The 26,782-nt window shown below is 39.6% G+C and overlaps 12 protein-coding genes across 12 annotated transcripts; 6 read left to right on the top strand and 6 right to left on the bottom strand. All coding sequences in view use genetic code 12, as the record gives it.

The window, feature by feature from the left end:
• Positions 1-101: 101 nt before the first annotated feature.
• Positions 102-1,952, top strand: USO5 (Uso5p; the record flags this gene model as incomplete). Its single annotated transcript, XM_051752015.1, has 1 exon — positions 102-1,952. One exon carries the CDS (start codon positions 102-104, stop codon positions 1,950-1,952), a length of 1,851 nt encoding a protein of 616 aa, XP_051608912.1.
• Positions 1,953-1,999: 47 nt separating this feature from the next.
• KGF57_002675 (uncharacterized protein) lies at positions 2,000-3,568 on the bottom strand (the record flags this gene model as incomplete). The annotated part of the gene is made up of 1 exon (XM_051752014.1): positions 2,000-3,568. One exon carries the CDS (start codon positions 3,566-3,568, stop codon positions 2,000-2,002), a length of 1,569 nt encoding a protein of 522 aa, XP_051608911.1.
• A 2,143-nt stretch (positions 3,569-5,711) lies between these two features.
• KGF57_002674 (SNG1 family protein) lies at positions 5,712-7,340 on the top strand (the record flags this gene model as incomplete). Its single annotated transcript, XM_051752013.1, has 1 exon — positions 5,712-7,340. One exon carries the CDS (start codon positions 5,712-5,714, stop codon positions 7,338-7,340), a length of 1,629 nt encoding a protein of 542 aa, XP_051608910.1.
• Positions 7,341-8,143: 803 nt separating this feature from the next.
• Positions 8,144-11,302, top strand: KGF57_002673 (uncharacterized protein; the record flags this gene model as incomplete). Its single annotated transcript, XM_051752012.1, has 1 exon — positions 8,144-11,302. One exon carries the CDS (start codon positions 8,144-8,146, stop codon positions 11,300-11,302), a length of 3,159 nt encoding a protein of 1,052 aa, XP_051608909.1.
• Positions 11,303-11,510: 208 nt separating this feature from the next.
• On the top strand, positions 11,511-13,185 carry KGF57_002672 (VTI1; the record flags this gene model as incomplete). The annotated part of the gene is made up of 3 exons (XM_051752011.1): positions 11,511-11,604; positions 11,697-12,173; positions 12,845-13,185. 3 exons carry the CDS (start codon positions 11,511-11,513, stop codon positions 13,183-13,185), a joined length of 912 nt encoding a protein of 303 aa, XP_051608908.1.
• A 287-nt stretch (positions 13,186-13,472) lies between these two features.
• Positions 13,473-14,410, bottom strand: KGF57_002671 (TRAPP subunit; the record flags this gene model as incomplete). Its single annotated transcript, XM_051752010.1, has 2 exons — positions 13,473-13,798; positions 14,377-14,410. The coding sequence occupies 2 exons, from the start codon at positions 14,408-14,410 to the stop codon at positions 13,473-13,475; spliced, it is 360 nt and encodes a 119-aa protein (XP_051608907.1).
• Positions 14,411-14,639: 229 nt separating this feature from the next.
• KGF57_002670 (phosphoglycerate mutase family protein) lies at positions 14,640-15,668 on the top strand (the record flags this gene model as incomplete). The annotated part of the gene is made up of 1 exon (XM_051752009.1): positions 14,640-15,668. The coding sequence occupies one exon, from the start codon at positions 14,640-14,642 to the stop codon at positions 15,666-15,668; it is 1,029 nt and encodes a 342-aa protein (XP_051608906.1).
• Positions 15,669-15,774: 106 nt separating this feature from the next.
• Positions 15,775-16,749, bottom strand: HEM13 (coproporphyrinogen oxidase; the record flags this gene model as incomplete). Its single annotated transcript, XM_051752008.1, has 1 exon — positions 15,775-16,749. The coding sequence occupies one exon, from the start codon at positions 16,747-16,749 to the stop codon at positions 15,775-15,777; it is 975 nt and encodes a 324-aa protein (XP_051608905.1).
• Positions 16,750-17,076: 327 nt separating this feature from the next.
• KRE5 (Kre5p) lies at positions 17,077-21,405 on the bottom strand (the record flags this gene model as incomplete). Its single annotated transcript, XM_051752007.1, has 1 exon — positions 17,077-21,405. One exon carries the CDS (start codon positions 21,403-21,405, stop codon positions 17,077-17,079), a length of 4,329 nt encoding a protein of 1,442 aa, XP_051608904.1.
• Positions 21,406-21,503: 98 nt separating this feature from the next.
• KGF57_002667 (metalloendopeptidase) lies at positions 21,504-22,337 on the bottom strand (the record flags this gene model as incomplete). The annotated part of the gene is made up of 1 exon (XM_051752005.1): positions 21,504-22,337. The coding sequence occupies one exon, from the start codon at positions 22,335-22,337 to the stop codon at positions 21,504-21,506; it is 834 nt and encodes a 277-aa protein (XP_051608903.1).
• Positions 22,338-22,544: 207 nt separating this feature from the next.
• Positions 22,545-24,083, bottom strand: THI6 (bifunctional hydroxyethylthiazole kinase/thiamine-phosphate diphosphorylase; the record flags this gene model as incomplete). Its single annotated transcript, XM_051752004.1, has 1 exon — positions 22,545-24,083. The coding sequence occupies one exon, from the start codon at positions 24,081-24,083 to the stop codon at positions 22,545-22,547; it is 1,539 nt and encodes a 512-aa protein (XP_051608902.1).
• A 479-nt stretch (positions 24,084-24,562) lies between these two features.
• Positions 24,563-25,975, top strand: KGF57_002665 (alcohol O-acetyltransferase; the record flags this gene model as incomplete). Its single annotated transcript, XM_051752003.1, has 1 exon — positions 24,563-25,975. The coding sequence occupies one exon, from the start codon at positions 24,563-24,565 to the stop codon at positions 25,973-25,975; it is 1,413 nt and encodes a 470-aa protein (XP_051608901.1).
• Positions 25,976-26,782: the final 807 nt, after the last annotated feature.

The raw sequence follows: 26,782 nt of genomic DNA, 5'->3' as shown, positions 1-26,782 counted from the left end.
CAAAATCAAAAGTACTGTCGTTTGTTTACAATTTGTTTCAAAGCATTCAAACCATTCCTTCTCTTCGTCAAGCCATACTTTATTCACCAATAGACTTTCACATGTCCAAAAAGAGACCGTTAGAGGAGATTTCGCAGAACACAATGTGCTCTCCTCCAAAGAGGCGATCTTCGCTTGGATTTGAAATGGCCAGCATACCAACAACAACAACAACACCACCACCTGCAACGACAAATGAACCTAATAGAAACTCAAAACTTCCTCAGCCTTCCACTACAAAAAACTCCAGCACTGAGTTGACCAATGAGAACGACTTCCAAAGCAGGATATTATCGATACAAGAACGGTTATCGAAAAAACCACCGAGGACCACATCAGCTGCATTTGAGTATGGGAATTCCAGTTCTACACCATCTTCATGTGGATTGAATGAGCTACAAGAGTCTCTTTCTTCACTTCATCAAGAGTGTCGAGACAAGCATCGCAAATTGGAGCATCTTACTGAAGAATTGAGTCGGTTGCGCAGGATACATCGCAATTACCAACAAAAGGTTGAAACTACCACGAGTGAAATTGACAATGCTTGTGCATGGTTGGAGTATATGGAGGAGGAGATTGTCAAGTATGTGGCGAATGAGGAGAAGTTGATTGAGATCAAGTTGGATGAGAATAGGATGAAGTTGGAAAATCAGTTTACTGAGATTGAGTTTGAGATGGCGAATGAGGTGCAGGAGGTGAGGAATTTTGATTATAATGAGTTGGTTGATAAGATTGATGAGTTGAAGTGTGCTGAGGTGGATTTGAAGGAGGAGATTAGGGTGCTTCTGTTCGATCATGAGGGGCGGTATAATGAAGAGGTTGACAAATTGAGACAAGAGTTTGAAATTAAGACAAGAGAAATACGGCAACTTGAAGATGAATCTACTGCGAAACTAAATAAGATGAAGGAGGAGCTCGACAAGACTTCCAAAGAATACCAATCTCAATTGTCTGTACTTGAAGTACATGTGCAGCGAGTGGACAAGTTGAAATCCGAGATCACCAATATTGAAGAGACAATGAATAATTATACCCACCTCAGAAGAGAAGCAGAAGTAGAACTATCACAACTCAAGCAAACATTGATGGAGAAAACGTCACGCGACAAATTGGAGCAAATGGAATTTGACACTGTTCAGCTCGAATATAGCAACTTGCGTGACAAGATATCCAATCATGATGAGCATCGACGGATTTTGGAGAATTCGATAATGGAGTATCGGGGGAAAATGAGAGTATATGCAATCACAAATGACCTCGAGCACAAGATCATTTTCAACAAAGTATTCGCAAGTGATGCGCCCGCCAGCTTCATCATTGATGAGTTTTCTCATCTTGTGAAAAGTCTAACTCGAGGCAATAACGTTGGTATAATTAGTCAACATCTACGGGGGAGTACCATAATTTTGCAAACTATTCAACAACTAGAATCCTATCGAGCCCAATCGACATCATGGCAATTTGAATTCAATTATCAGGCAATGTCATGCAACTCATGCGTTGATTTATTGAATAACTCGTTGCCATTTGCTCAATCAAACTTGTTTGAAAGTCAAAAGATGCGCATCGATGATCCTCAGCAAGTGAGCAGTATCATAAATGGGTTTAACACAAACAAGACTGATGTTGTTGTCCATGTGATCACCGTGAATGGAATCAAGAAAAACAAGGGTTTTGAGAGTCGGTTGGTTGTGATTGATGTTACAGACGTTGGTTGCGAGGAACAAATGACGATTTTGCTGAAATTGATACGGAATGATAAAGTCACCTACTTGGACAGAGTGCTTGATTGGGTTTCGAGCAAGAGTGCACCTTTAGTCATTTCAAAAGTTACCGATTCAAGTACATTGAGTGTACTAAAAACAATCAATTCGACTGCTGTTAATTGCAAAAAAGCAGTGCATACAATGTAATTAGTTTTAGAATTTAAAAATTACATATTAATACAGAGTCATTCTAATTACATTGTAGAGATCAAGTCGTGCAATACCCACTTCAACTCGTCAGTGGTACCAATATGGGCATCAGGACGAGGCAAGCTCTGCTGTTGTTGTTGTTGTTGCTGTTGCTGTTGGGGGCGTTGCTGCTGTTGTTGCTGTTGCTGTTGTTGCTGTTGTTGCTGTTGCTGTTGCTGTTGCTGGTTCTGCCGTTTTTGCACTTCTGATTTTTCACCCTCGTTGTTCTTAGATTCGCTACTCTTGTCATCATTGACACTGCCTTGACTCTGAGCCGTAATGGGATCGGTGGTGCTATTTCCAGACGACGAAGAAGTAGAATTAGACGCATTTGCATTCACAGATATCCCGCTATTAGTTGCACCAGTTGCAGATTCCGTGTGCAAGGCTGGAGCTGGTGGTTGATTAAATTTCGTTCTGTTTTCCAAAAGTGATGCTGGTTTAGGTGGCAAGTTATAGCTCAAGCCCTTTTCTTGACAATCATCGTTCTCGAGTAATACATTACTCAATCTCAATTTCGGTCCACAAGGTTCAATTATATGTGGAAACATTTCAAACGTATCGTACAAGTCCTCCACTGACAACACAGTGTCTTTATTATGTGTAGTTTCAGGAAATGAGGGAGCTTTTGAACTGGATCCATTAGCAACTACTCCATTGATAGTTGCATTACCATCATTGTCAAGTGGCACATAGTCCCTATTGGTATACTTGTTTTTCCTATACTTTGCCACATCAATCGCACTTTCAACAATGTTTTTCATATGTGCTTTCAAGCCTAGAAGTATAACTTCAATCACGCCTGGATTTAACCCCCCAGTCAAGCCATGTTCTCTCATGGTCATCAAAATCTGCTTGGAAAGGGTATCTGCATCAGGTATTTCATAACTTTCGGTAGCGATGGGGGCATTTATACCATTCAACACATCCTGTTGCCACTGCACCAAATTGTTCACTTGCAATTGCTGTTGTTCCTTGTCTTGAATCATGGGGATCTTTGGTAATAAAGTATGACGAGTTAAAGTTATACCAGCTGTCAATTTGTTACGCTTCCCACTGTCTCTAGTGATGTTTTTGATACGCCTTCTCTCCTTGATGGGAAGTCCCATTATATTTTGCTTAAACTTCTCATACTGGGTGCTTCGTACATTTTTGTTGACTTTGGAGAATTTCTTGTTCCAAAACGAGGCCAATTCATTGGGGGCATCCAAAGGGCCATCCTTTAAAGAATTGGCAAAGTTGAGCATCAACAATTTATTGTGAAATCGAAACAAGTTTTGTGGTTTCAAAAGTGGGGTGATTGTAGACACCAATTCTGGTCGCGATAGCTTACCAATGAGGAAAAGGCTCAATGCTTCATGGTATTTCTCCCAGTTTGGGCCCAATTTACTCTGAAACTCTCGTATTAGTCTCTCCAATTCTATGCGTTTTCCTGATTTTCCCTTGTGTTGTGGAGGGTGTTGTTGTTGCTGTGGCGCTTGTGCAGCTGTATTTGCAGCGACTGTGCCATTTCCAATGGCCACGGTATTTGATGTTGGAGCAGTTGTAGTTGATGTTGTTACTTGAGTACTCATTATGAAAGTAAATCGGGGTTATGAATAAAGCGTCTTGATTTTGTTGCAAAAAGGATTTACCGAAAAATTTCGATTGCAAATCGATATATGGTGTGTTGTAGTGGGGGTGTGGGGTGTGGGGTGCTGGAAAAGCAGGAAAAAATAAATTGGCCTTCAACTATACTATGTGTGATTGTAAAATAAAAAAAAAAAAAAATGGAGGGGGAATAAATGGCTCTTTTGGACTAAAACGAAGGTAAATAGGAGTGTGTAATGGTATAGTGACTATGTGATATGATGAATCAAGTTTATATTATAGATTGATTGGGTTGATTTGATGATGTATTTAATGCTATACTAAAAGGGTCTATCTTTTGTATGTGATTCAAAGATTTTTTTTCTTAATTTTGTTGGGAACAGAGAGACTGAGAGAGAGAGAGAGAGAGGAAGTTATTGAAACAATTTCAATGTCGCAAAACATCTCTAAATTCAGTGTCGTCAACTTACAAATGTTGCGACACACTACTGAATCTTGAACATCCCACAGAGAAAGAGATTGTCACCAACTGCAAGTAGTAGATGAGACAAATGCAATTGAGCTGAAGTATTAAAGAGTTTTTTTTTTGTTGTTGTTGTTGTTGTTGTTAGTCGATGATGCTGCGGCTGAATTGGATATTGTATACACGTAAGTTGCAACTATCGAGTAGTTTCTCATACAGGGTGACAATTGTTATATGTGACACATAAATTGGTGATACCAACAAACTAGAGAGAGTTGCGTTACTAGAAGGTAATGCAATAGAAAAGCATACGAAGCAATACATAGTAACTCATGGTGATACGTTCACAGAGTTTGGAATTTATTCCAAATCTAATAATTACCGAAAAAACTATTCTGATGCAAAGATGATACGTCTATTAAGGAGAGTTTATGAGATGGACATTCGGTAAGTATGGTAATTAACTTGTTGACTGCAACAGTAGCTAGCAATATAGTTTAATAAATCGGCAACTGGTAAAATTGAAGAGGAGGAAGAGCTACGGAGAGAAGTGCACGGAAGAGGCGATCCGAAGCTACCGCTTTCTATCCCGAGAGAATACAAAATTACAACTCCAATCCCTAACAACTGCAACTGCCTATAGATTAAATTTTAAAGAAGAATATTTGTCCCTCGGGATTGCCATATCCTACTACATGTTACTTGTATTTATTTTTATTTTTCATTTTTCATTTTTTTTTTTGTTTTTTCTTGTTCTTCTCTATGTCGCAAGATACGAATTCTCCGAACGCCGATCGCCTAACGCCGTGTTAATCCCTCTCTTCCGCACATGAAAGTAAAAGGCATCAATGATGATTACAAATATGTACATGGGATGTGAGTGTAAAGGTTTCTTTATACTTAGTGTTTTGTTGTTGTTGTTGTTGTTGTTGTTATGCGTGACTAGTTTTCGGGTGTCACTATTACAACCTGCAGAAGAGAAAGAAATTCGGTACCAAACAGGTGTTTGTGATAAACAAGAGTGGTGAACGATGTAAGTTCAATTGAGTTGGAGTTGGAAAGAAGAAGAATATATGAGAATACACTGTACTAAATCTTAGTATATATAGCTGTGTTTAAAAAGAATAAAAGTAATGGTTAGTATACTGATAATGTATATATGTATATATAATGTATATATATATACACGTCAAACATTCTCAATTTTACGAACTTTCAATATCTAAATTGATGTTGTTATTGTTATCGTTGTTGTTGTTGTCGTTAGTGTTAGTGTTAGTGTTAGTGTTAATGTTAATGTTAATGTTAATGTAATGTAGTGTAATGTAAATGTGACATGATTACACAAAACAGGGTTTATTGCTTTTTCTTTTTTTTTTCTCCTTTTTCTTTTGTTTGTTTGTTGTTTGTTGGGGGAAGAAGAAAATTTCTTTTCACTACTTTCTATTTTCATTCACAAATCGGTTTCCGATATTTTTGTTGTATTTATAATCAATCAGTCTTTATTTACTACCACTACTCCATATATATATATATATATATATATACATATTTCTTCATCCCCAAAGCACCCAACTGTTCATTCATCACACACACACATACACATACACATACATACACACACACACTTTCTCTCTCAACTGACTAAAACTCAAATATTCTTTATGGGCAGTGACAAGAGTGAAGACATTTCCAACCATTCATTGGAACAAGACAGCGATACTTATAATATGGATGATAGACAGCCTAATCTTGCACAACAGAGGCTAACTGAAAACAGTGACTCCTCTGGTACTCCAGTATATGCTGGACACGCTGACAATAACCAAGAGGACAACGCTGTACAACAACAACAACTTAATGCAAAGGTATCTGGTGCTGATGATCAGTCGGCACCAAAGGCAAATGAGCAAGATCAAGCCTTGCTGCAACAACTGCCTGCTTCACCACAATACATATCATTCTTTAGCAGGGACTATAAACCACACAGAAGAAAAATACACAAACGATTTCTTTTGATCAACTTGTTGATGTCGTCTTTGATATTGATTGCTTTTTCCATATATTGGGGTTCATACTACGACATCAACGACAATCTCAAAAACTTGAAATTTTTGGTGGTGATTGGTGATGAGCAAACTGTAGATGGAGTGGAGCCAGTATTTGGTAATGCCATGGATGATATCCTACAACGACCTCAAGCGAAAGCTAGTGGCGATTGGCATATTTACAAAGAAAGCGAGTTTGAAAACTTGGCAAATGAGCACAACAACACCATTAGAGGAGAGATTTTGAGAAGAGTTCATCATCAATTGTATTGGTCAGCCATATATGTCAAGCCAAATGCAAGTTACAACTATGTTCAAGCATTGAAAAAGGGAGATACTAGCTATAATGCATCTGATAATACAGTTACTGCATATTACGAAACTGGACGTGATTTTCTTGCCATGAGACTGTATGTCACACCACAATTGCTGAAGATTCAATCGATGTGGTTTGAACAACAACCAAATCTACTTTCACAGTTATCGGAAAATATCACAATACAATCACAACAACAAAAACAACTCTATGCTCAGCCTATCCATTTCACCATGGTTGATAGAATACCATTTACTGATAATGTCCTTAGTGCTCCATTGCAAGTTGGGTTCATTTACATGATTATTGTTTCATTTTTCCAATTCAATTTCTTTGCTGATGCCCATTTAAAAGTGGCAAAGTCACCAATCAATAGACTCCATTACGTTGTCTACCGTTATATCTCCTCCATTTGTTCATTTTTCTTTCTTTCATTGATGTTTGGATTGGTTACATTGGCTTTCCAAGTTGATTTCACGCCAACTTATGGCAGATCGGGATTCCTCGTTTACTGGTGTATATCTTTCCTAACCATGTCTGCAGTGGGGCTAGCCACTGAAATAATGGGGATGTTTATCATTCCATTTTATCCTCCTTTGCTTGGGTTTTGGTTGATTTTATGGGTTATTAGTAACATTGCACCTACATACACGGCAATGGCATTAACAAACAATTTCTTCCGGTATGGGTATGCCATGCCTATTCACAACAGTTATGAAGCAGTGAAGACGGTGTTTTTTGATGTTTATAAGGGACAGTTGGGTCGCAATTTTGGAATATTGGTGGCGTGGGTGGTGTTGTTGAGTGTGATTTTCCCATTTGCAGTGATGTATTTTGGAAAAGCTATGGGTAAGAAGGCTGCTGTTGCTGCTCAACAAGAAGCTGCCAAGCGTGCTGAACTGGAAAAGAAGACTAGTGGGGATGTATAAATGTTGATTGAAGAGAATATGATATTCTGTTGGATAAAATTTATAGACTTTTAATAACATAGCGTTGGTGTTTTAGTCAAGTAAGTTTAATTACATTATGGTTCTCTATGTAGTTGTCTGTACAACATTAGATGGTACTGGTTAAGCTCGTAAAATTTGTTCTTAAATTAGAAACTTTTTTTTTTTTTTTTTTTGGGAAGCAAGTTGCAAACAAATCTACAACTACGTATTTAACAAACATTTATTACTATTTGCTTCAAGATAGGATATCACCCAAACTGGAGAAACAGACAATTGGGTGGTGGGGTATTCTAGCGGTGCTCCAGTTCTATTATGCTGTTTGTAAGTATGCTAATCTAATGGGCTACCATTTTAAAGTAGCAATCAAGCATTCTGATTTTGTGTGATTGCGTTTTGTCCATGGTAGATCTGAAATCTCTCTTGTGAAAAGTGAGAACAACAATGGCTTTAATGATAGCCATTGATCGCATTGGGTTGTTCTGTTGCATATGTACCCAGTTAAAAAAAAAAAGTACATAAAGCTAAAGTGACGATTAAAGTAATTCTTGTACTTCAAAAGTGACGTATATAGTTTAAAACTTACTCAACATTTTAGTCCGGATTATATCTCCTGTTCCTTCTTTCGCACTCTCTCCTTTTTGTAATCGTTGTTGGATTTTTCTTTATATCTCTCTCCAACGTTTTCTTCTTTTGCTACTTTCTCATTTCACAACCGCAGTGTTTCTATTGCAGTCCTTTCTTCATAGACCCAATCGCCTCCTCCAAGTACCACCCACTCAACAATGCCTGGCTTAACTGCAGAAGAAGAGAGGCTACAAGATATCAAGTACAGACAATGGGGTCCATACGTTTCTGAAAGATCTTGGGGAACAGTTCGGGAAGATTATAGTAGTGATGGAAACGCTTGGGACTCATTCAAGTTTGAGGATTATGCCCGTGTTTCCCGTTGGTCACAGGATGGGTTGGCTGGTGTTTCCGATAGACGCCAATTGGTCAACATCACTATGGCGTTATGGAATGGTAAAGATGACATTTTGAAGGAGAAATTGTATGGTTTGACTAATAATCAAGGTAACCATGGTGAAGATGTTAAGGAATTGTATTATTATCTCGACAACACTCCTTCACATTCATACATGAAGTATTTGTACAAGTATCCACAAAACAAGTTTCCGTATGAGGAGTTGAAGTTGGAGAATGCTAAAAGATCACGATTGGAAAAAGAGTATGAAATCACAGACACTGGATTGTTTGATGACAACGAATATTTCGATGTTGTATTTGAATGTGCCAAGGACTCACCCGATGACTTGTACTTCAGAATCACCGCTTACAATAGAAGTGATAAGCCAGCTCCTTTGCACTTGTTGCCAAATGTTGTATTGAGAAACACTTGGGCTTGGGGTGTCAAGGAGAGTGTTAATGAACCCAAGCCTCATTTGAAACAAGTAAACGATTACACCATCGAAGTGGAGACACACAAATTTGGTAAACGTTACTTGTCATTTGCCCCATCGGCTGGTATCCATGAGGATTCCCCCGATGTGGAACCAAGACTTGTGTTTACTGAAAATGAAACAAATACCAAGAAATTGTATGGACAAGAAAACAAAAACAAGTTTGTTAAAGATGCTTTCCATGAGCTAGTTGTTCATGGCGATGAAAAAGCGGTTAATCCAGATAAGGAAGGTACACAAGCAGCAGCTTGGTATGTTTTTGACCAAGATGGCGGTGTGCCCCCTGGAGATTACGTAACCATTCGTTACAAATTCACAAAGGACAATTCTGATGTCGATGAATATAAATTGGATCAAATTTTCAGTAAGCGTCAAAATGAAGCTGATCAATTTTATTGGAAAGTTTCTCCGTTGCCAATTAGTGATGAATTGAGACAAATTCAAAGATATGCATTTGCGGGATTGTTGTGGTCAAAACAGTTTTACCATTTTGTTCACAATTATTGGGCATACGGTGATCCAAATACTGTTAAACCACCAGTGAACCGTGCAAATGGTAGAAACAAGGAATGGAAGCATTTGTATATCGATGATATTTTGTCATTGCCTGATAAATGGGAGTACCCCTTTTTCGCTGCTTGGGATACGGCATTCCATTGTATTCCCTTTGCCATGATTGATCCATGGTTCGCCAAGAATCAAATTGATCTCTTGTTGAGAGAATGGTATATGCACCCCAATGGACAGATTCCCGCGTATGAATGGAATTTCAGTGATGTTAACCCCCCGGTGCATGCCTGGGCTGCTTATAGGATTTTCAAAATTGAGAGGAAAATGTATGGACGTGAAGATATTGATTTTTTGGAAAGAGTGTTTCAAAAATTGATGTTGAATTTTGCATGGTGGGTTAATAGAAAAGATGCTGAGGGGAACAATATTTTTGAAGGTGGGTTCTTGGGGTTGGACAATATTGGTGTGTTCAATAGGTCGGAAGCTTTGCCCACTGGAGGTAACTTGGAACAAGCTGATTCCACTGGATGGATGGCGTTCTTTTCGTTGCAGATGTTAAATATTGCGTTGGAGTTGGCCAAGACTAGACCCGTTTATGAAAACATTGCCTCGAAATTTTTTGAGCATTTTGTAGTTATTGCTGATGCATTGACATTTAGAGGTGGTGAAGGTGATAATGAGTCGTCTACGAAAAACTCACTTTGGGATGAAAATGATGAATTTTATTATGATGCAATTAGATATGGGGATCACCACACTCAATCGCTTCCGGTCCGGTCATTGGTTGGGTTAATCCCTCTTTATGCTTCTTTGACGTTGGAGCCCGAGTTGTTGGAAAGATTCCCATCATTCAAGAAGAGATTGGACTGGTTTGTACATCATCGGAAGGAAGTTGCTGAGAGAAATATTGCCTCGATGGAAACTAGAGGTGTTGGTGAGAGATTGTTATTGTCGTTGGTGTCGAAGGAGAGACTTGTGGCGATCTTGAGCAGGATGTTGGATGAAAAGGAGTTTTTGTCGCCGTATGGTATAAGATCAATGTCAAAGTATCACAAGGACCATCCATTCACTATGGAAGTCAATGGTGAAGTATTCAAAGTTGAGTATTTACCTGGTGAGTCTGATTCAGGTATGTTTGGAGGTAACTCCAACTGGAGGGGACCAATTTGGTTCCCCACTAATTTCTTATTGGTGGAAGCTTTGCAGAGATTTTACTTGTACTATGGCCCCGACTTGAAAGTTGAATGTCCTACGGGGTCAGGTGAATATCTCAACTTGGCGCAATGTGCGCAAGAAATTCAGCATCGTTTGATTCACTTGTTCTTGCCTGATGAAGATGGCAATAGAGCATGTAATGGTGATGATGACTTGGTCAATAAAGACCCCTTTTTCAAAGACTATGTCCCATTCTATGAATATTTCGATGGAGATACAGGTAGAGGATTGGGTGCTTCTCATCAGTGTGGATGGACTGCAGTTGTTGCCAAATGGATTCATGATAATGGGGTCACTTGTAGAATACCAAAGACTCCAAGAACACCAATCAATAGAAGAAACTCATCGGTGTTGTTGCATGATAGCGCAAGCACGGAGGAAGATATGAAGAAATATAGACCCAAGTCAGGCCCATTCTCGGGTAAATTGGTTAGAAGAAAGTCGGGTAAGTCGTTGCTTAATTTAACTGTCAACGCATTGGATCTCAATGATGATGAGGAGGAGGCCACGGCAAAAGCTGCAGTCTGCACCCAGCTCGATGGATTAGACCATGGTGTTTGTGTTACCGATGATATTTTGAAGAAGGAATTGACTGAGTTGCAAAAGACTCAATCTGGGACATCAATTGATTCAGGTGATGAAGTTGATGATGAGTTTTTGGAGCAAGTCAAGGCTGCTTTCAAGAAATACAAATCGAGGACAGATGACGATGAGAATGTTTCTGGAGATGAATTTGAGACTAGACTCCATGATAAGTAGAGACCAGGAAGAAAGAGAAAGTTTGAGTTTCCGTAGAATAAGTAGTTTTAGAGCTCGAGGACATTATTTTCAGTATTTTGGTAATGGTACACGCCTATCAGATTTCGAGTTTTCGTTTGCGTAACTTTTCCTGCGACTACGTTGTCAGTAAATTGAAGCAATCATTTAACAACACAGAATACTATCTAAACAGACAAGCCCCATAGAGATGTCTGACTCCTTCAACACTTATGAGAGTGACTTCCAACTTGCTTTGCAAGAGGCAAAGACAAAGATATCTCAAGTAGAATCAGTACAAGGAGGTATGTGATTATACCAAGGAGACAAAGTGTACTCTCCGTCGCATCTGCTCAATTCAAGATACTAACAGAGTTACCTCTTCTTTTTTCTACAGAACAACGTCAAAGTTATCTCAAAGCGATTGAAGCAGCCACTGATGAAGCATTGGAGGCACTTGATCAGATGGGCATTGAAGTGCAAAACTTGCCAACAACACAACGATCATCTTACAATACGAAAATCCGTCAATACAAGTCACAAATAGATGAAGCTAAGGCCAAGTACAAGAAACTCAGTGATTCTCAAGACAGACACGAACTATTTGGATCAAGGTACCGTGATGAAGATGGAGGTGCAGGTGGCTTGAATGGAGTATCCGATTCGCAACGTAAACAATTACTCAATAATCAATCCTCATTGGAGCGGTCCTCGCAGCGATTGCAAGATAGTCAGCGGATCGCATTGGAGACGGAGAGTATTGGCGGCAATATCTTGAATGATTTGCGGTCGCAACGTGAACAAATTGGTGGCGCTAGGAATACATTGATGCAAGCTGATACATATGTTGACCGAAGTATTCAGACTTTGAAAAGTATGGGGAGAAGGTTGACTGCTAATAAGTTTATCAGTTATGCCATTATTGCCGTGTTGATTTTGTTGATCTTTTTGGTTCTTTTTAGTAAGTTTTCGTAGGGTGGAGCGTGTATTGTCTCTGTGTGTGTGTGTGTGTGTGTGTGTATGTTTTTCTCCTTTTCTTTCAATAAATGGTTAGATGTTATGAGAGAGAAAGTGTAATGTGGAAGTAGGTGGTTTGTTCTTGGATAACGTTTACATGTAGTTGTTGTTATTGTGTCTAAGAAGTTATTGATAATCGGATGTATCTCATAGGTTGGAACGGTTTTGTTCTAGAGCCATCTCTCTCTTTTGACAATAATTATGTAAGGGATCCAAAAAAAAAAAAAAAAAAAAAGAAGCAAAAAAATTCCAAGAAAAAAAGAATTTCAGAGTCATCTTCAAGTCATATACCATCATTTGCAGTTACACACGTTGATCTGTCTGCTGTAACCCTCAAGATTTGAAAGATGATCAGAAGCATATTCCAAAGGCAAGCAAGGGCCATAAATCTGTCTCTTCTTGGGTCCATTTCACACTCGCACATTTCCCGCATCACAACACCACGCATCGTTTCTCCATTTTCCAAATCACTTCACACATCACCAATACTAAGCCACGGTCACCTCCACAAACCCAAACCGGGTGAAGAACTCCACATCACCTTCATCACAAAAGACGGTCAGCAATACACTTATGAAGTGGCTGAAGGGGACAATATTCTAGATATAGCACAAGCCCACAATTTGGACATGGAAGGTGCATGTGGTGGATCGTGTGCATGTTCGACATGCCATGTTATTGTTGATCCGGAATTCTACGACGAGATACCTGAGCCTAGTGATGATGAAAATGATATGTTGGATTTGGCGTTTGGGTTGACGGAGACTTCAAGGTTGGGGTGCCAGGTTAAAATGTCGAAGGAGTTGGATGGAATTAGGGTTGCCTTGCCGGCAATGACGAGGAATTTACAAAATAAAGATTTCAATTAAAGGGAAAGAGAGGGGAAGAGGAAGAAGAAAATGGGTAAATGAGACGCTTAGGGTTTGTATATAGAACGATTGAGAGGTACACACAGATCTAGATGAACAAGAAATATTATAGACGAATGAATATCTATGTGCGTAGAATAGACATGTCTGAGCTGGAGAAGATTGCCCAAGTCTGGTAATAACGTAGTGATCGGGTCAACTGTTTAGTCACAAATAACAACGGAAAAGTAAAATTCAACAAGGGCTCTCCTTCCCTACTTTCACAAACTGTCTTTGTTTCATTCTAATCAAAATATAGGCAACGACTTTAGATACAGATCCGTCTCTTGAATAAACCTACCATTGTTTATCTTTCCATAAATTTCATTCTCGCTCAACTTGTCATCATCCTTCCACTTGAATTCTACCGGCAGCAACGCATTCTCAACAACGTACTTGATAAAGAAATGAGAGTATAATTGCCATAGTTCATGTTGTAAAGAAACCACTTGTAAATCAGTTATGATGACGAATTTGAATCTCGTTAATGATTCCCAAAAATGGATTCGGAATTGTCCAATTGTCAATTGTTTCAATTCGTTGAATGTAGAGTCATCCGACACGAGCTTTGCCGCTATGGTTTTGAGGGAGTATAGTATACCGAATAGTAGTTTTGAGTTGTCTGCGTCGTTACTCTTGTTTATTTGGCCATTGGCTTTGTCCTGAGATGTTGGATTCACGGAGGTGTTGTATTCGCGGTTGTATACACAGTTGCAATGACGGTCGAATATTAAGAACGAGTGTATTGTCATACTATGTCAGTGCCAGCATATGACTTGTGTCTGATTGTCTTTGGGGCTGTTGGGTTAATTGCGACTTGTGTGTTTTTCTCTCACGAGAACACACAGAAAAAGAAGAAAAAATTCTGTATATCAGGTCATGTGATCAGATTGATACATGTCTGATTGAGTCTGCAATAAAGGGCTATTGATGGCGTTTGCAGCACGCAGTAGTCACCCGAATGGGAAGGAGCCCCTTGAAATGTGGTATGTAAGCTCTGCAAGAGATGAACTGATGGTGCTAATGGTCCTGTCTAGCCACGTGCTCTATTTTCCCCTCGGATGCGAATATACACTAGCAATTTGCACAATATAATACCAATAATTATTGATAATGACGTGATCATATTACAATACTCACTCAGCTGCATACTCTTGCTACGGAAACTCCCGTACTTGTCTGTCATTAATAAGGGGGACGTGTATTTCGGAGAGCAAAAAAGACGGTGTTTTTGCAAAAACAATAGAGGACATCACAGTTTTATTGTTTCGGCTAACAATAGGCTAGACATTAAATTGCCGAAACGTTACAACCAAGATGGCCCACGTGCGACCAGGCATGGATGCTATATAAATGGGTGTAAATGTAACAAAGTAGACGTGTATGCTTCCATGTAAATGCCTACCCAGCAAAAAATGTTTTCCACATTGTCCACACTTGTTGTGGTATTTGTCAACTTGGCAGTAGCTGCTCAGCCAAATTACCTTCCAACATTTACATCCTCAAAGCAATTTTTCCAACAAAGCAACCCATTGGTGCCTGAGTTCTTAGTTGATAATTCAAAGTTTGGGTTGAATAATGGATACACTTGGAACGATGTTGTTTCAAGTTTAAACTCAAACCAAAAGTTATTCATCTTGCAAAGACATGGTGAAGGTTGGCATAATGTCGCACAACAGGACTTGCACATTGATCCTATCAGCTGGCAATGTTACTGGTCGCTTCAAAAAGGTAAAGATGGTATTGAATGGTATGATGCTGAATTGACTCCCAAGGGTCATGATGAGATCAAACAGTTGGTCAATCAAATCAAAAATACCACGTCATTTCCTCACCCAGATAAATTCTACGTGAGTCCTTTGAGAAGAACATTGGAAACTTGGCAAGAAACATGGTTGAACTTGCCTCATAAGACAGCAACTATCAAGGAATTTGCTAGGGAATTGTATGGTATTGACACCGAAAGTGAAAGACACGACAGGTCCTACATTGAGCAAAAATTCCCAGGATTTGACTTTGAACCAGGATTTCAAGATGAGGATGTACTTTGGAGTCCTGTTGAGAGGGAAAGTCTCGAAAACATTTACTACCGTGCCGCTTCGTTGTTGAATGACATTTTCCACGATGCAAAAGATGACAAGGTCATCAGTGTTGTTTCACATGGAGGTCTTCTCAATGCTATCTTGGCTGTTGTCCAACACAGATTGTACAGCATTCCAACTGGGGGTCTCGTCCCAGTAGTGATTGAAATCCAGGACAATCACAAGATTTACCCATTAGACCATGCTTTCACTGACTTTTTCTTGTGGTGTCCATTGGCCCAACCAAATATCACTACACAAGTAAGTGACGGCTCTACAACAGTTACCACTGTGTCTGCATCGTATTCTGCACCATCTGGATCCTCACCACTTTCTGTTACTGCTTACAAAACTTCGTCGTAGATGTTCTTTTTTTAAAAAAAATTTTTTTTGAAATTTCGTTTATATTTTTGTCCCATTAAAAGTCGTAATACAATACTATTTACTTGTGTCATCTTTCTTTTACTACTCAGACCCAGTCGGCTGGGGACTTCAACACTTGCAACAACTTGTCCTCTTCAGTTCCTGGTTCAGGGTGATGATCATAAACCCAGCTAGCTGTTGCTGGTAATGACATCAATATACTCTCCACTCTCGACCCTGGAGTGTGTAAACCAAATTGGGTTCCCCTATCCAAAACCAAGTTGAATTCGACATATCTACCTCTTCTGATCTGCTGCCATTGCTTTTGTTCAGGGGTGAACGGTGTATCCTTTCTCTTTTCCACCAAGGGTATGTAAGATGGCACAAATGCATCAAAGCAACTTTCAATGATGTGCAAAATCTCATCAGCTGGTTTTGAGTCAAAGTCGTCGAAAAAGATGCCCCCAATACCTCTAGTCTCTCCTCTATGCTTTATAAAGAAATACTCATCACACCATTTCTTGTACTTTGGATACAAGGTTTCATCATACTTGTCCAATGCGTCCTTGTGCTTTTGATGGAAATGTTTGGCGTCTTCTTCGTACAAGTATGACGGTGTCAAGTCTGCCCCACCTCCAAACCACCAAGCTTGAGTCTCTCTAGTTTCAGGGTCAATGGTTTCAAAATATCTATAATTAGCATGGGTTGTAGGTGCATGTGGATTATGAGGGTGAATCACCAAGGATAACCCACATGCAAAAAAATCAACACTTCCATCACTACCAGTACCCTTGAGATTTGCATGATCAGCTTTCATCCGTTGGATTGCTTGTGGGGGTAATTTACCATGGACAACTGATATGTTTACACCACCTTTCTCAAACGTAGTTCCATTTTGCAACACCATTGATTGACCTCCACCGCCATTGTCGCCTCTTGTCCACGAGTCGGTATGGAAGTCCACAGTGTCAAGTCCTGCCAATGCTTGTGTGATCTCCTGTTGTTTCACACGGACTAGAGTCTCCATTCGCTCTCTAATTGGCAACGAATTGTCATGTATCTTATCTGGGGAGACAACCATTGCTGCTGCTGTGGTGAAGGGTGTATACGTGTAGTGCAATGGAAGCAGTAGGGTGTCTATGTAGCGATTATAAATTAAACGGAACCAAAACTGGTTTAGCAGATCATGCCACATTCGAGGAGCGCACTTTTTTTTTTTATCTTTTTTTTTTTTTTTTCACTTGGATTAACCGTATGATCTCGTTCACTGTGTCGCGAGGTACAAAGACATTACTTTCGTCTCACGGCACATGCAGAGACAATAACTACTGTGATCCGTAGTTGCATTTGTGCAAACTTCGCCTGTTTCATTTCCGGCTTATAACTCTCTCGATTGTCTATTTACCCACTATAGTTCATCATGGTAGAGTTCATCGTCCTTATCGCCCTCTTCCCTTTCATCGAGGGAAATTTCCTCTTCTCCTTCTTCTTCCACTTCCACTTCCACGTCTCTATTGGTTTCCTTTACTTGATGAATCAAACGCGACACTTCTTTCTCATACTCTACCCATTCCGGAATCAACCTCTTTGCGGTATTGATTTTGTTCTCTTTTGTTAATGGATTATTGCACAAGTCAACCATCTTTGCCTTGTCCAACGTTTCACTAGAGCACCAAGTTTCACACCAGAGCCAATCTTGTGGCAAGCTCTTAATCTTAATCTGCCTTTGTATATTGTTTGGCAAATCTTGGTCCAAGTTGCTCAATGAGTTTGGATCACTTGACAATTTCTGATAATGGGCACGCAATCTATTACCAGCCTCAATTGATTTAAACTTGGGCAAGTCAACCACAAACAATGCACTGATGTGGTATTTCAAGTCGTCTTGCAAAACTTCAGACCAGTATCCCAGCTTCCAGAATCTGAACCCTTCCGTTGCCTGATTTGACTCGCACATAGGAGTAAAACCGTATGGAGCACCTTCCAAATCCATGTTCACCAACTCACCAAGATCTGTTCGACAGATTTGATCAGCATCAATAAATACAACACGGTCAAGATCCTGAGGGAAAAGAACATCGAGGAACAATATCTTGTAAGCCCAAATTTCCCTCTGTCTGGTACTCTGTTTTCGCAAAAAGTTGGGCCATTTGTATGTCACCAATTCGATCTCAATTCCATACTCTTTCACCAATAGTGGAACCAATGCTCGGAATTGCGGAGATATGTAATTATTCAAAATCCAAAACTTAATCAGCTTACCTGCGTTATGTGTCTTTACAGAAGTTATCATAATGCTCATAAGTTTCTCATATTCGTGGCCACCAGCTATTGTAAATATATTGATATCCGCATGATTTATCCTTTTTATGGCTCTTTCCCCATTCGATGTAACCCTCACTTGTAGAACAACTCCGTCCAATGAATACACAGGCACCGAAATTGAGTCAACCTCAACAATGTTTGGATCAAATTTATTATCGGATGCAGATAGCAACGAATAATTAGATTTGACACTGAGTGAATGGTCGCCGGGTAACACCTTCAATTGGAAATAATTCAAAGCTGTCATGACCAACGTATCATCAATGTTTGTTCCATTAGATAGTTGTAGTTGTAGGTTTTTCGGTGCTTTTCCGGTTTGAATATTTCTAGCATTTCCTTCAATGAGCAAACTTGATAATTCAAATGCGACTGAGATGGAACGCTTTCGCAATTGGAAACTGTTGATATCAACATCCAACGGAGAGCTTTTTGCAACAACCACCCAACGTTTAGGAGCATCCAAATGGATCGAATATGTAGCCAGTGATAGATTAGCGAGATGTGCCAGGTTTTTATCATGCCAATTGCCTCTTTTCTTGAATTGGGGTGCCGATGAGGGGAAAACCCCTTGATAGAATCTGTCATTCAATTCATCTCGTGTGTATTCGAGTTTAGGCTGGAGTAAAACTCTTAAGTTGACAAAGGAAAAGTCTTTGACTGCATTGATTACATTGACTAGTTTCTGTGATTTCGATTCAAGCGGGTCAATTATTACTAGTAGGTCGACTGATTTCGATTCATCGTACTTTTCATAATCAATCAGGTTTGACATATCCAAGGACCCAAAATCAAACCTGTTCACATCATTAATAAATGTCTTGTCATCCACATTGAACGACTTTGTAATAATACTGGATACCAAATCAAACCAATCCATGTCATCTATCCCAGATTCCTTTGAGTTGTATTCGTATAGAGGTTGTGGAAACTCATCAACATATGTAAGAGCAACTTCATTTATCAATTTCAATCTTTGGCTATGCTCGTACTCGATTAGTTGCCCCAACTCTCTAACACTTAAAATGACGGGGTCTAGCCTTATGTATCTTGAGTTGACTAACATGTAAGAGTGTCGAACTGGTAAATGCTTTTTCTCCAATAGATATACAACATCATCATTCAAACCAGTTGATAGTTCACCCTCCCTCAATGCTGATACTATATCATTGATACCTGCATTTGTCAAACCCGCCAACCTCCTCTTATCCGCCAATTTCGTGAATAGGTTCGAGTTTCCCACATTAACAACGCGTACCTGAATTGGCTGTCGCTTCATGAGATTCAACATGTTGACAAGTTGATCTATTATTTTGTAATCACTAAAATCTGAAATTAGCCACAAAGTGGCGTGGTTCTCCAAATCTTTGTCAACTTTTCTGAAAACTGTGGAAGCTCTTACCAAATCTTGATCAATTTTTTTGTAAATGATTTCGCTGGGATCCAAAGGATGAATTCGCAAATTTCGTTCCAGCTTAGCATTATTGTACAATACATCCTTTAACTTGCCCTTCACTTCACCCAGCTTCAATTGGGTCTTGACAAGTGCATTGTCCTGTTCAATCTGTTTACTCATTGCCACTTGCCAATTGGATGAGAAAAGGTCATGAATCACCCCATTCACAATGACGGAAGGTTGATCTATTGAAAATTTTTCCAACACGTAGCGACAATCCACTGCAAACCCGGTAGGTAAATTCACTTTATCCAATAGTTCTTGAGTTTCGTCTGGGCCAGATGATTCCATATACTTATAAAGCAATGCAAGTGCTTCTTTTTGATCCAGTAGTGCGGCAATGTGGTAGAAACGTGTAGCTAGCTGCTTGTCTAGAGGATCGTCGCCAATAATTGGCAAAATCCCAACCTGTTGAGGAATGCCTGTATCCAATATAATTTTTGAGAATTTGAAAAATACTTTCAACTGCTTTTTGCTTGCCAAGTTCAATGCAAATATCAAATCATGCACGTTCTCCCTTAATGGAGGGATCTGATTCGGTTGAAGTTTACGAGATTCGGCACCTAGATATGCCTCTTGAGGATCTGTCAGATATTCACCATAATTTTCATCACCTTCAATATCATTTATAAACACAACACCACCTTTGGTTGCATCTCTTCGATTGAAAGTACGTTGAAACACCCTAAATCTGTTCTCGTTGTTACCCATCAACGTGTTTCCGGTTCTGAATTGAGTCTGTTTGACCGCAGACAATAAGCCAAATTTTGATAACAAGAGTTTTGCTTGCACGGCATTGAATCCTAGCTTGATTAGATCCTGAATCAAAAACAATTCCTCTTGTAGTTTATCGGCAAGTTTGTACACATCCAACTCCAACGGATGAATTGGAGAGCCGTTTACGTAAATTCCATAAGATTCCTTTGACAATCCCATTTGTTCGTTTCCTACTACCTTCGACTTGACCTTTTTATAGTTGATCAGTTGTGGTAGTTTATTCAAGTAGGAGTAGAACTTTGGCAAGTTGTTCAAGACAGTCTGTATCAAATCAAACCTTGTTAATTCAACCCTGTTGGACAAAAGAAATGAAGTAAGTTTGATAGCTATGTCTGTAACATCCTCGCCAACTTTTGCAATGGAAGAGGAGCCTGCAATCGTTTCGAAATCTCTGTTCAAATCATACTTGGCACGCGGTGAGTAATCCGCGGCCGTCATAGCTAGCTCCACCGCATATCCTGGTAATGTGTCCACTTGTTTCCTTACCAGCGGGACGTATCTCCATACAAACCGCAACTTCCCGCTACTGGCCTCTTGGTACAATACTTTGAGGAATTCCTTGGTTTGCTCTACAGTGGGGTCACCGTAAAACGCCAACAATGGAGAATTATCATTATGCCCGATTATCCTGTCGAATGGAAAAGTCTCTTCATTGGATCTGTCAGTTTGGAGTGCAAATAGATCATTGACCGAGCAGTAAAATTTGTTATTGTACAATACCCATGCAGGGGCAATCCCATTTTTCGTTTCAACATCATTACCAAAGGAGTCTTGGGCGCATTCAATCCTCAATCTTGATCCTAGACGGTGTATAATGTGATCATAGTGAGTGTAATGTGTAGCCACGGCCGGGGAATACTTTTTGTTGACGAGGTTGAAATTAATAAAGTCAATTGAGGGCGGATCAAGTGCCAAGTGATTCAATACCAGATGATATATCGCTTTGTCTGTTCTCTCCTCAAGTTCCTCAAATTCTCCAAGACCAAAAATAGCCTCCAATGTTGGTGTATATAGCGAAGAATTGAATCCTGCAACACTTTCAATCAAGTTTGACACGAAGTCAACTTTTTTCCAAGGAGCTTTCAAGTCAATTGTCAAGGAACTGGCATCATCTGCCAAACAGTGTATGCTGTAGAACAACACGACATATAAGAGTTTATCAATCCATCTCCATGGTATCATGTTTTCGAGGAGTAAAAGAAAGACAGAGTGTAGAAAGAGTTCATTGAAAAATAAGATAAAATAAAATAAAAATATATTACACGTGTATTAACATTGTACTATTCAATCACAATAGTCTGATTTGGATCATCACTTCCCCTTGCATCACCTTCTTCAGCTTTTACAACCTCAACGATTTCCACATCGGAGTCACTACTTTGTTCAGCATCATCATCATCATCATCAAGTTCCACAATTTCCAACTCCTTTTCATCTGGAACTTCGCTTTGTTGCTCCCGATCTGAATGGCATCGTTTAGAATCCTCCAATCGTCGAAGTGCTGCCCCCAACATTGCCTCGCGAGGGTTATTTGGTTTAGTAATTCTTGAATCCAGTCCAAGAACTTTTGTCTCCGTTTTAAACCCATTCTTGGTCATTGCTGTCAATCGTTTGGCCCTTACATCGACCACACCTGATGATAGTCTTCCCAAGCCGAGTCTATTCTCTTCACACCAATAGTTGGAACGTACCTTGCCGTACCTAATCTCGTCAAATCGTTTCTCCAACTTGGCTAAGTAGTCGTAAAAGTTCTTGTCATGTTTCCCATGCACATTATGCGTTAGCTCATGCAAGAAAGTTCCCAAAATGTCACTCATTGGTAAAAACAGTCTTTCGTTGTGGTGATACCGTAGTCGTAGCATAATTTTCTGGCCCTTATTGACGTTGAGCCCTAGTAGGTTTTCACTTTTGGGAAACATTTCACATACTAGTCCTACTTTGAAATTGTATTCGTGAATTAAAGGTGCTAGTTGCTTAACCGCGTCATGTAGTAATGAGTTTGCGTAATCTCGATCCGGATATCTCATGAGCGAACCTATTTTGCCAACGTTTGCCACTGGAGACGGTCTGTCTGGTTTCCTAATGGGGAATTGGCCTCTTCCCTCCTTCACCATCCTGGGCTGGATACTGAGACCAAAGAGATATCGGTTCAATTCGCGTTAAAAAAGGGGAACAAAAATAGAAAAAATAAAAAGAAAAAAAATAAGATTGTTGATGGCAAAGAACGCATCAATTATGATTGACAGTCTTGAACTCTGCCCAATCTATATATCATATTCTAACTAACCCATACATCTAATCACTGTCATAACTGTCATCCTCTACACCTTCTCTTCTGGGTTTTGCGAAACCTCGCTCAATTGGTCGAGGAATGAAATCATGAATGAACCTGGGGATTTCGATAGCTTACCAGCTTCTGCACCAGCTCTGTTATACAATCTAACTGCTATTTCAGTAGCCTTTAAGATATCGCCTCCAACTATAGGGCTGGCGCTCTCAGCTGCGAGAAATGCAGCGATTGTGCTTCCCAAGGAACATCCAGTTCCCGTGATACTACCCATTAATGCATCTCCACCAGCAACCTGCACTGATCTCTTGTCGCTGCCTATTATGTAATTGATTTTTCCAGTTATCACAACTGTACAGCCAAAAGTAGTGGCAACTTGGACCCCCTTTTCCAAAACCTCAGCATCCTTAGCATTGGAAATGGAGTCCACGCCTCTCATATGACTCTCTCCAGTGTCCACATCTTCTTGATAGAACGGAGTGAGTTTCCAAATGCTCATTATCTCTCCGACATTACCCTTTATAACAGACACAACCCCTTGGTTCAAAAGCTTGCGACAGCTTTCGAGTCGAGCCCTTGAAGCTCCGCAAGCAACTGGATCAAACACAATAGGCTTATTGTACTTGTTGTACACAGTCAATGCTTTGGAAAATACCTTCATTAGCTCAGCATTTGGTGTTCCCAAGTTGACAACAAGTCCGATATTAGGAATAGCTGATGCAAACTCTTCGAACTCCTCAGGTAACTCTGACATAATTGGCGATGCACCAATGGCTAACGTCACATTTGCGCTAAAATTTTTGACAACATTATTGGTAATATGATGTACCAATGGGTGCTGGCTTGTCATATTTTTTACAACAGCGTGGTTAGGGATGCGTTTGTCAAATGATCTGACCACTGCCCATTCTGGTGTATGGTCCAACTCGGCACGTAATGTTCTGGTTGCCTTTGCTGCATCTTCACTTGCCATAATGCAAGAAACCACGGCTATCCCATCAAGCAGTCTATCGCCAACGCGGCATTGATGTACAACTCTGTTCGCATTGGAATGGTTGATTCCACCAATTGCCACACAACGAATGTCTTTGCTCAATTCATGCATCTGCTTTCTAATACCAATGGGACCAACTCCGTCTGGGGTCTTTACATCTTTTTTAGTGTTTGTGGCAAATGTGGTTCCTAATCCGACATAATCAGCAACTCCTTCACGAACAACCTGCCTCACTTCATTTGGATTTGAACATGTAACACCGAGAATCTTGTTTGGTCCAATTAATTTTCTCACCAAAGTGGCTGGCATATCATCTTGACCTACATGAACACCCTCTGCATCCACCGCCAATGCAACATCAACTCGGTCATTGATGATCAAGGGGACATTCTTTGGCTTGGTTAATTTGTGGACCTGTTTTGCCCTTTCAATGAAATCCAATGTAGAGATTTCCTTTTCTCGCAATTGAACCAATGTGGCCCCATTATTGACTGCATCCTCCACTTGCTTGAGAAAAGTGGAGGTGCTTGGAATCATGGTGGAGTCAGTCACCAAGTATAATGAATAGTCAACTGTCATTGATGGATTGTGAATGGTCTAGCGAAAGCTCCAAGTTTTGATCAAGTCTGGCATTTTTCACTCTTTGTCGAATCTCTGTCGGTTTGTAAAGGTTTCCGAACGGAGAACAATGCAAAAATGCATTTTATGCGCTTACAGGGTCAGTCCCTCTCCCCCTCCCCCTCGCCCACCCCATTTATGTTGTTTTCATCAGACAATTGAAGTATGTGATGGAGACGATCTTTGACTAATCAAAAAGGTGATTAAACTGTCTTGACCTTACTATATCACATGATTCTCTCTAGGATGTTTGCGGCTATGTCTACGTATGACTAATCTATGGCTAATAGTTGTGTTCGCGTATAATTTTTCGCGGAGATGGTAACCCTATACACAATTGAGTCATCGGAGTCATTTCAGCATTTCAGCAATATAAAAGCACTTTCACCGCCAGTTTATTGCCTATAAAGCAGCTTGTCAATGTCTTCTGGGGCCTCACAATGATTCAATCGCAACACACGAGGAAACCTGGGTTCAATGAACGATATTACATTTGTCGTGGTAGTGGGAAATTCTACAGTAACTTTAACATCACAGTAAAGTATGACAAGACAATCACCAAAAGCCACTTGTCTCACGCATTGAGGTCTCTCATTTTAAAAAATAGCTGGTTTGTTCAAAACTTTTTCAAGATTGAAGGAACCGATAGTGAGAAGGAGAATTTTCACAATTGGCGAGTACAAGTACTCGATAGGGTCTTATTTGAAGATGTGGTGAAGTATGAAAAAATTGACAAGTTTGATGAAACTACGCTAGAGCGCCTAAATGGGCTAACGCTAGATATGGATGTTCAAATGCCGTTGTGGAGGCTTGTTGTGTTTGAGGAGAAACATGGTGAGCAATTGATGACGGTTTATGTAGACCATTCACAATTTGATGGCTTATCCGCTGTTCAATTCCAAAAGGATTTGTCAAAAGAGTTAGCCAGAGTAGCAGATAATGGAGAGGTGGAAAATGTGTTATTTGACTATGTTGCAGATTTCAAGCACTTGCCATCCAGCTTGATCCCTGCTTCAGAAATTGTGACCGATTTGTATTTTCCCAATTACGGCAGAATTTTGAATTACTATTTTGAGCAGTACCTTCCATTCTATTCAAAATTATCCAATTGGATCTATTCTAATGAGAAAGAGTTGCCGTTGTTCCAAAATCCCAAACCAGTCACAAAAGATTTAGACACAAAGTACAAGATAATGAAATTTGATGCTAAAACAGTAGATAGAATCACTACATTTTGCAGATCAAAAGGGGTGACACTTACCGGATACTTTGACATTTACTTCATCAAAGCATTACAAGAAACTATATTCAAAGCAATTGACCCAAATACTGCATTCCGAACAAACTCATATGTTGCCATTAACGGTCGGAGGTATTACAATGATGACATCAAAGACTTCAGGTATGGAACAATGGTATGTGGCAACCCCATTATTCTTCGCCCTATTGATAATGCCGTAACAGCTATGCGCACTTTCCATGCACAACTTCAACAGGATATCAAATCCAAATATGGATTCAGGACAATAGGAATGTTGCAATATGCCAATCTTGTGAAATTTTTCAATAACAAAATTGGTAAAGTGGGTGGTGGTCGCCCTACTGTTACAATATCCAATCTTGGCAAAATTGCTGACTCGAATAAAGTATACCGATTTAAGGATATGTATTTTGGAGCTAATGCTGGTGTGATGTACAATTTTGTCTTGAACATGACGACAGTTTCAAGTAGTGAGGTGACTGCTGTGATTGGGTATCTACCAGAATATGAAGCCTGCACTTTCAATGGCATCAATGCAATTGATGAGTTTTTCAAGTTGTTCAAATATTATATAGAAAATGGGGCAAAATAGATACAGTAGAGTACTTCAAAGATGGTGCTTTTTCGACTCAGCATCAGGAAAGAAGGAAATCAAGGTATAACGAGCATACATCCACCTTTGTAGCCTGACTATGTTCTTTTCCGTCTCAAGTGTATGCCGGATTCTCTAAACCGATTGTTATTATGAAAACATGTAACAATTCATTGTCGTGAAAATATTATCAATGTCGCAAGAAATTACCAAGTGTTGCAAATTCAATGGGTTAATTTTATTATTCACACATTTGAATTGTATTGTTTATATATACAAGAACATGATTTATCATCCTACATAAATCATTTGAATAGTTTTCTAGAGAATAACCACGTATCATATTACAATTTTAATACATCTACTTTTAGATTATTGATACCAATCAAATATCAGGAATACACACATAGCAGATCATTTAGACGATCTCAGTTGAGGTTCTCACATTAAGCCATACTACTGTATATCGTCATACTTTGGCAAACATAAGAAAGTTAACTAAAGATCATCATGATGTCAGCTTCACACGTCCATCTTCCCGTTTCCTCCCTCTCTTCATATCCGCAATATCTTCCCTTTTGGCCCGTCAAGCCTTCTCATCAACTCCCTTGACCTCTTGATGCTAAACTCTTCACACTTCTTGATGGTCCCACTAACATGCACACAATTAAAAACAGCATTCTGACTGTCAATCTTAGTAACCAAACTCATTGCCGCCACAATCATTTCGAATTGACCACGACCACATCGTATTATCCCTGTAGACGTCTTGTTGGAAAAATACTTTAGCGTCATCAACATACCTGC

This window comes from Candida theae, assembly GCF_024610275.1.
Source record: "Candida theae strain CBS 12239 chromosome Unknown scaffold4, whole genome shotgun sequence".
Lineage (NCBI taxonomy): Eukaryota > Fungi > Ascomycota > Pichiomycetes > Serinales > Debaryomycetaceae > Lodderomyces > Lodderomyces theae.
Note: the sequence above shows the minus strand (reverse complement) of the source record. Positions and strands in the feature narration are given on the sequence as shown.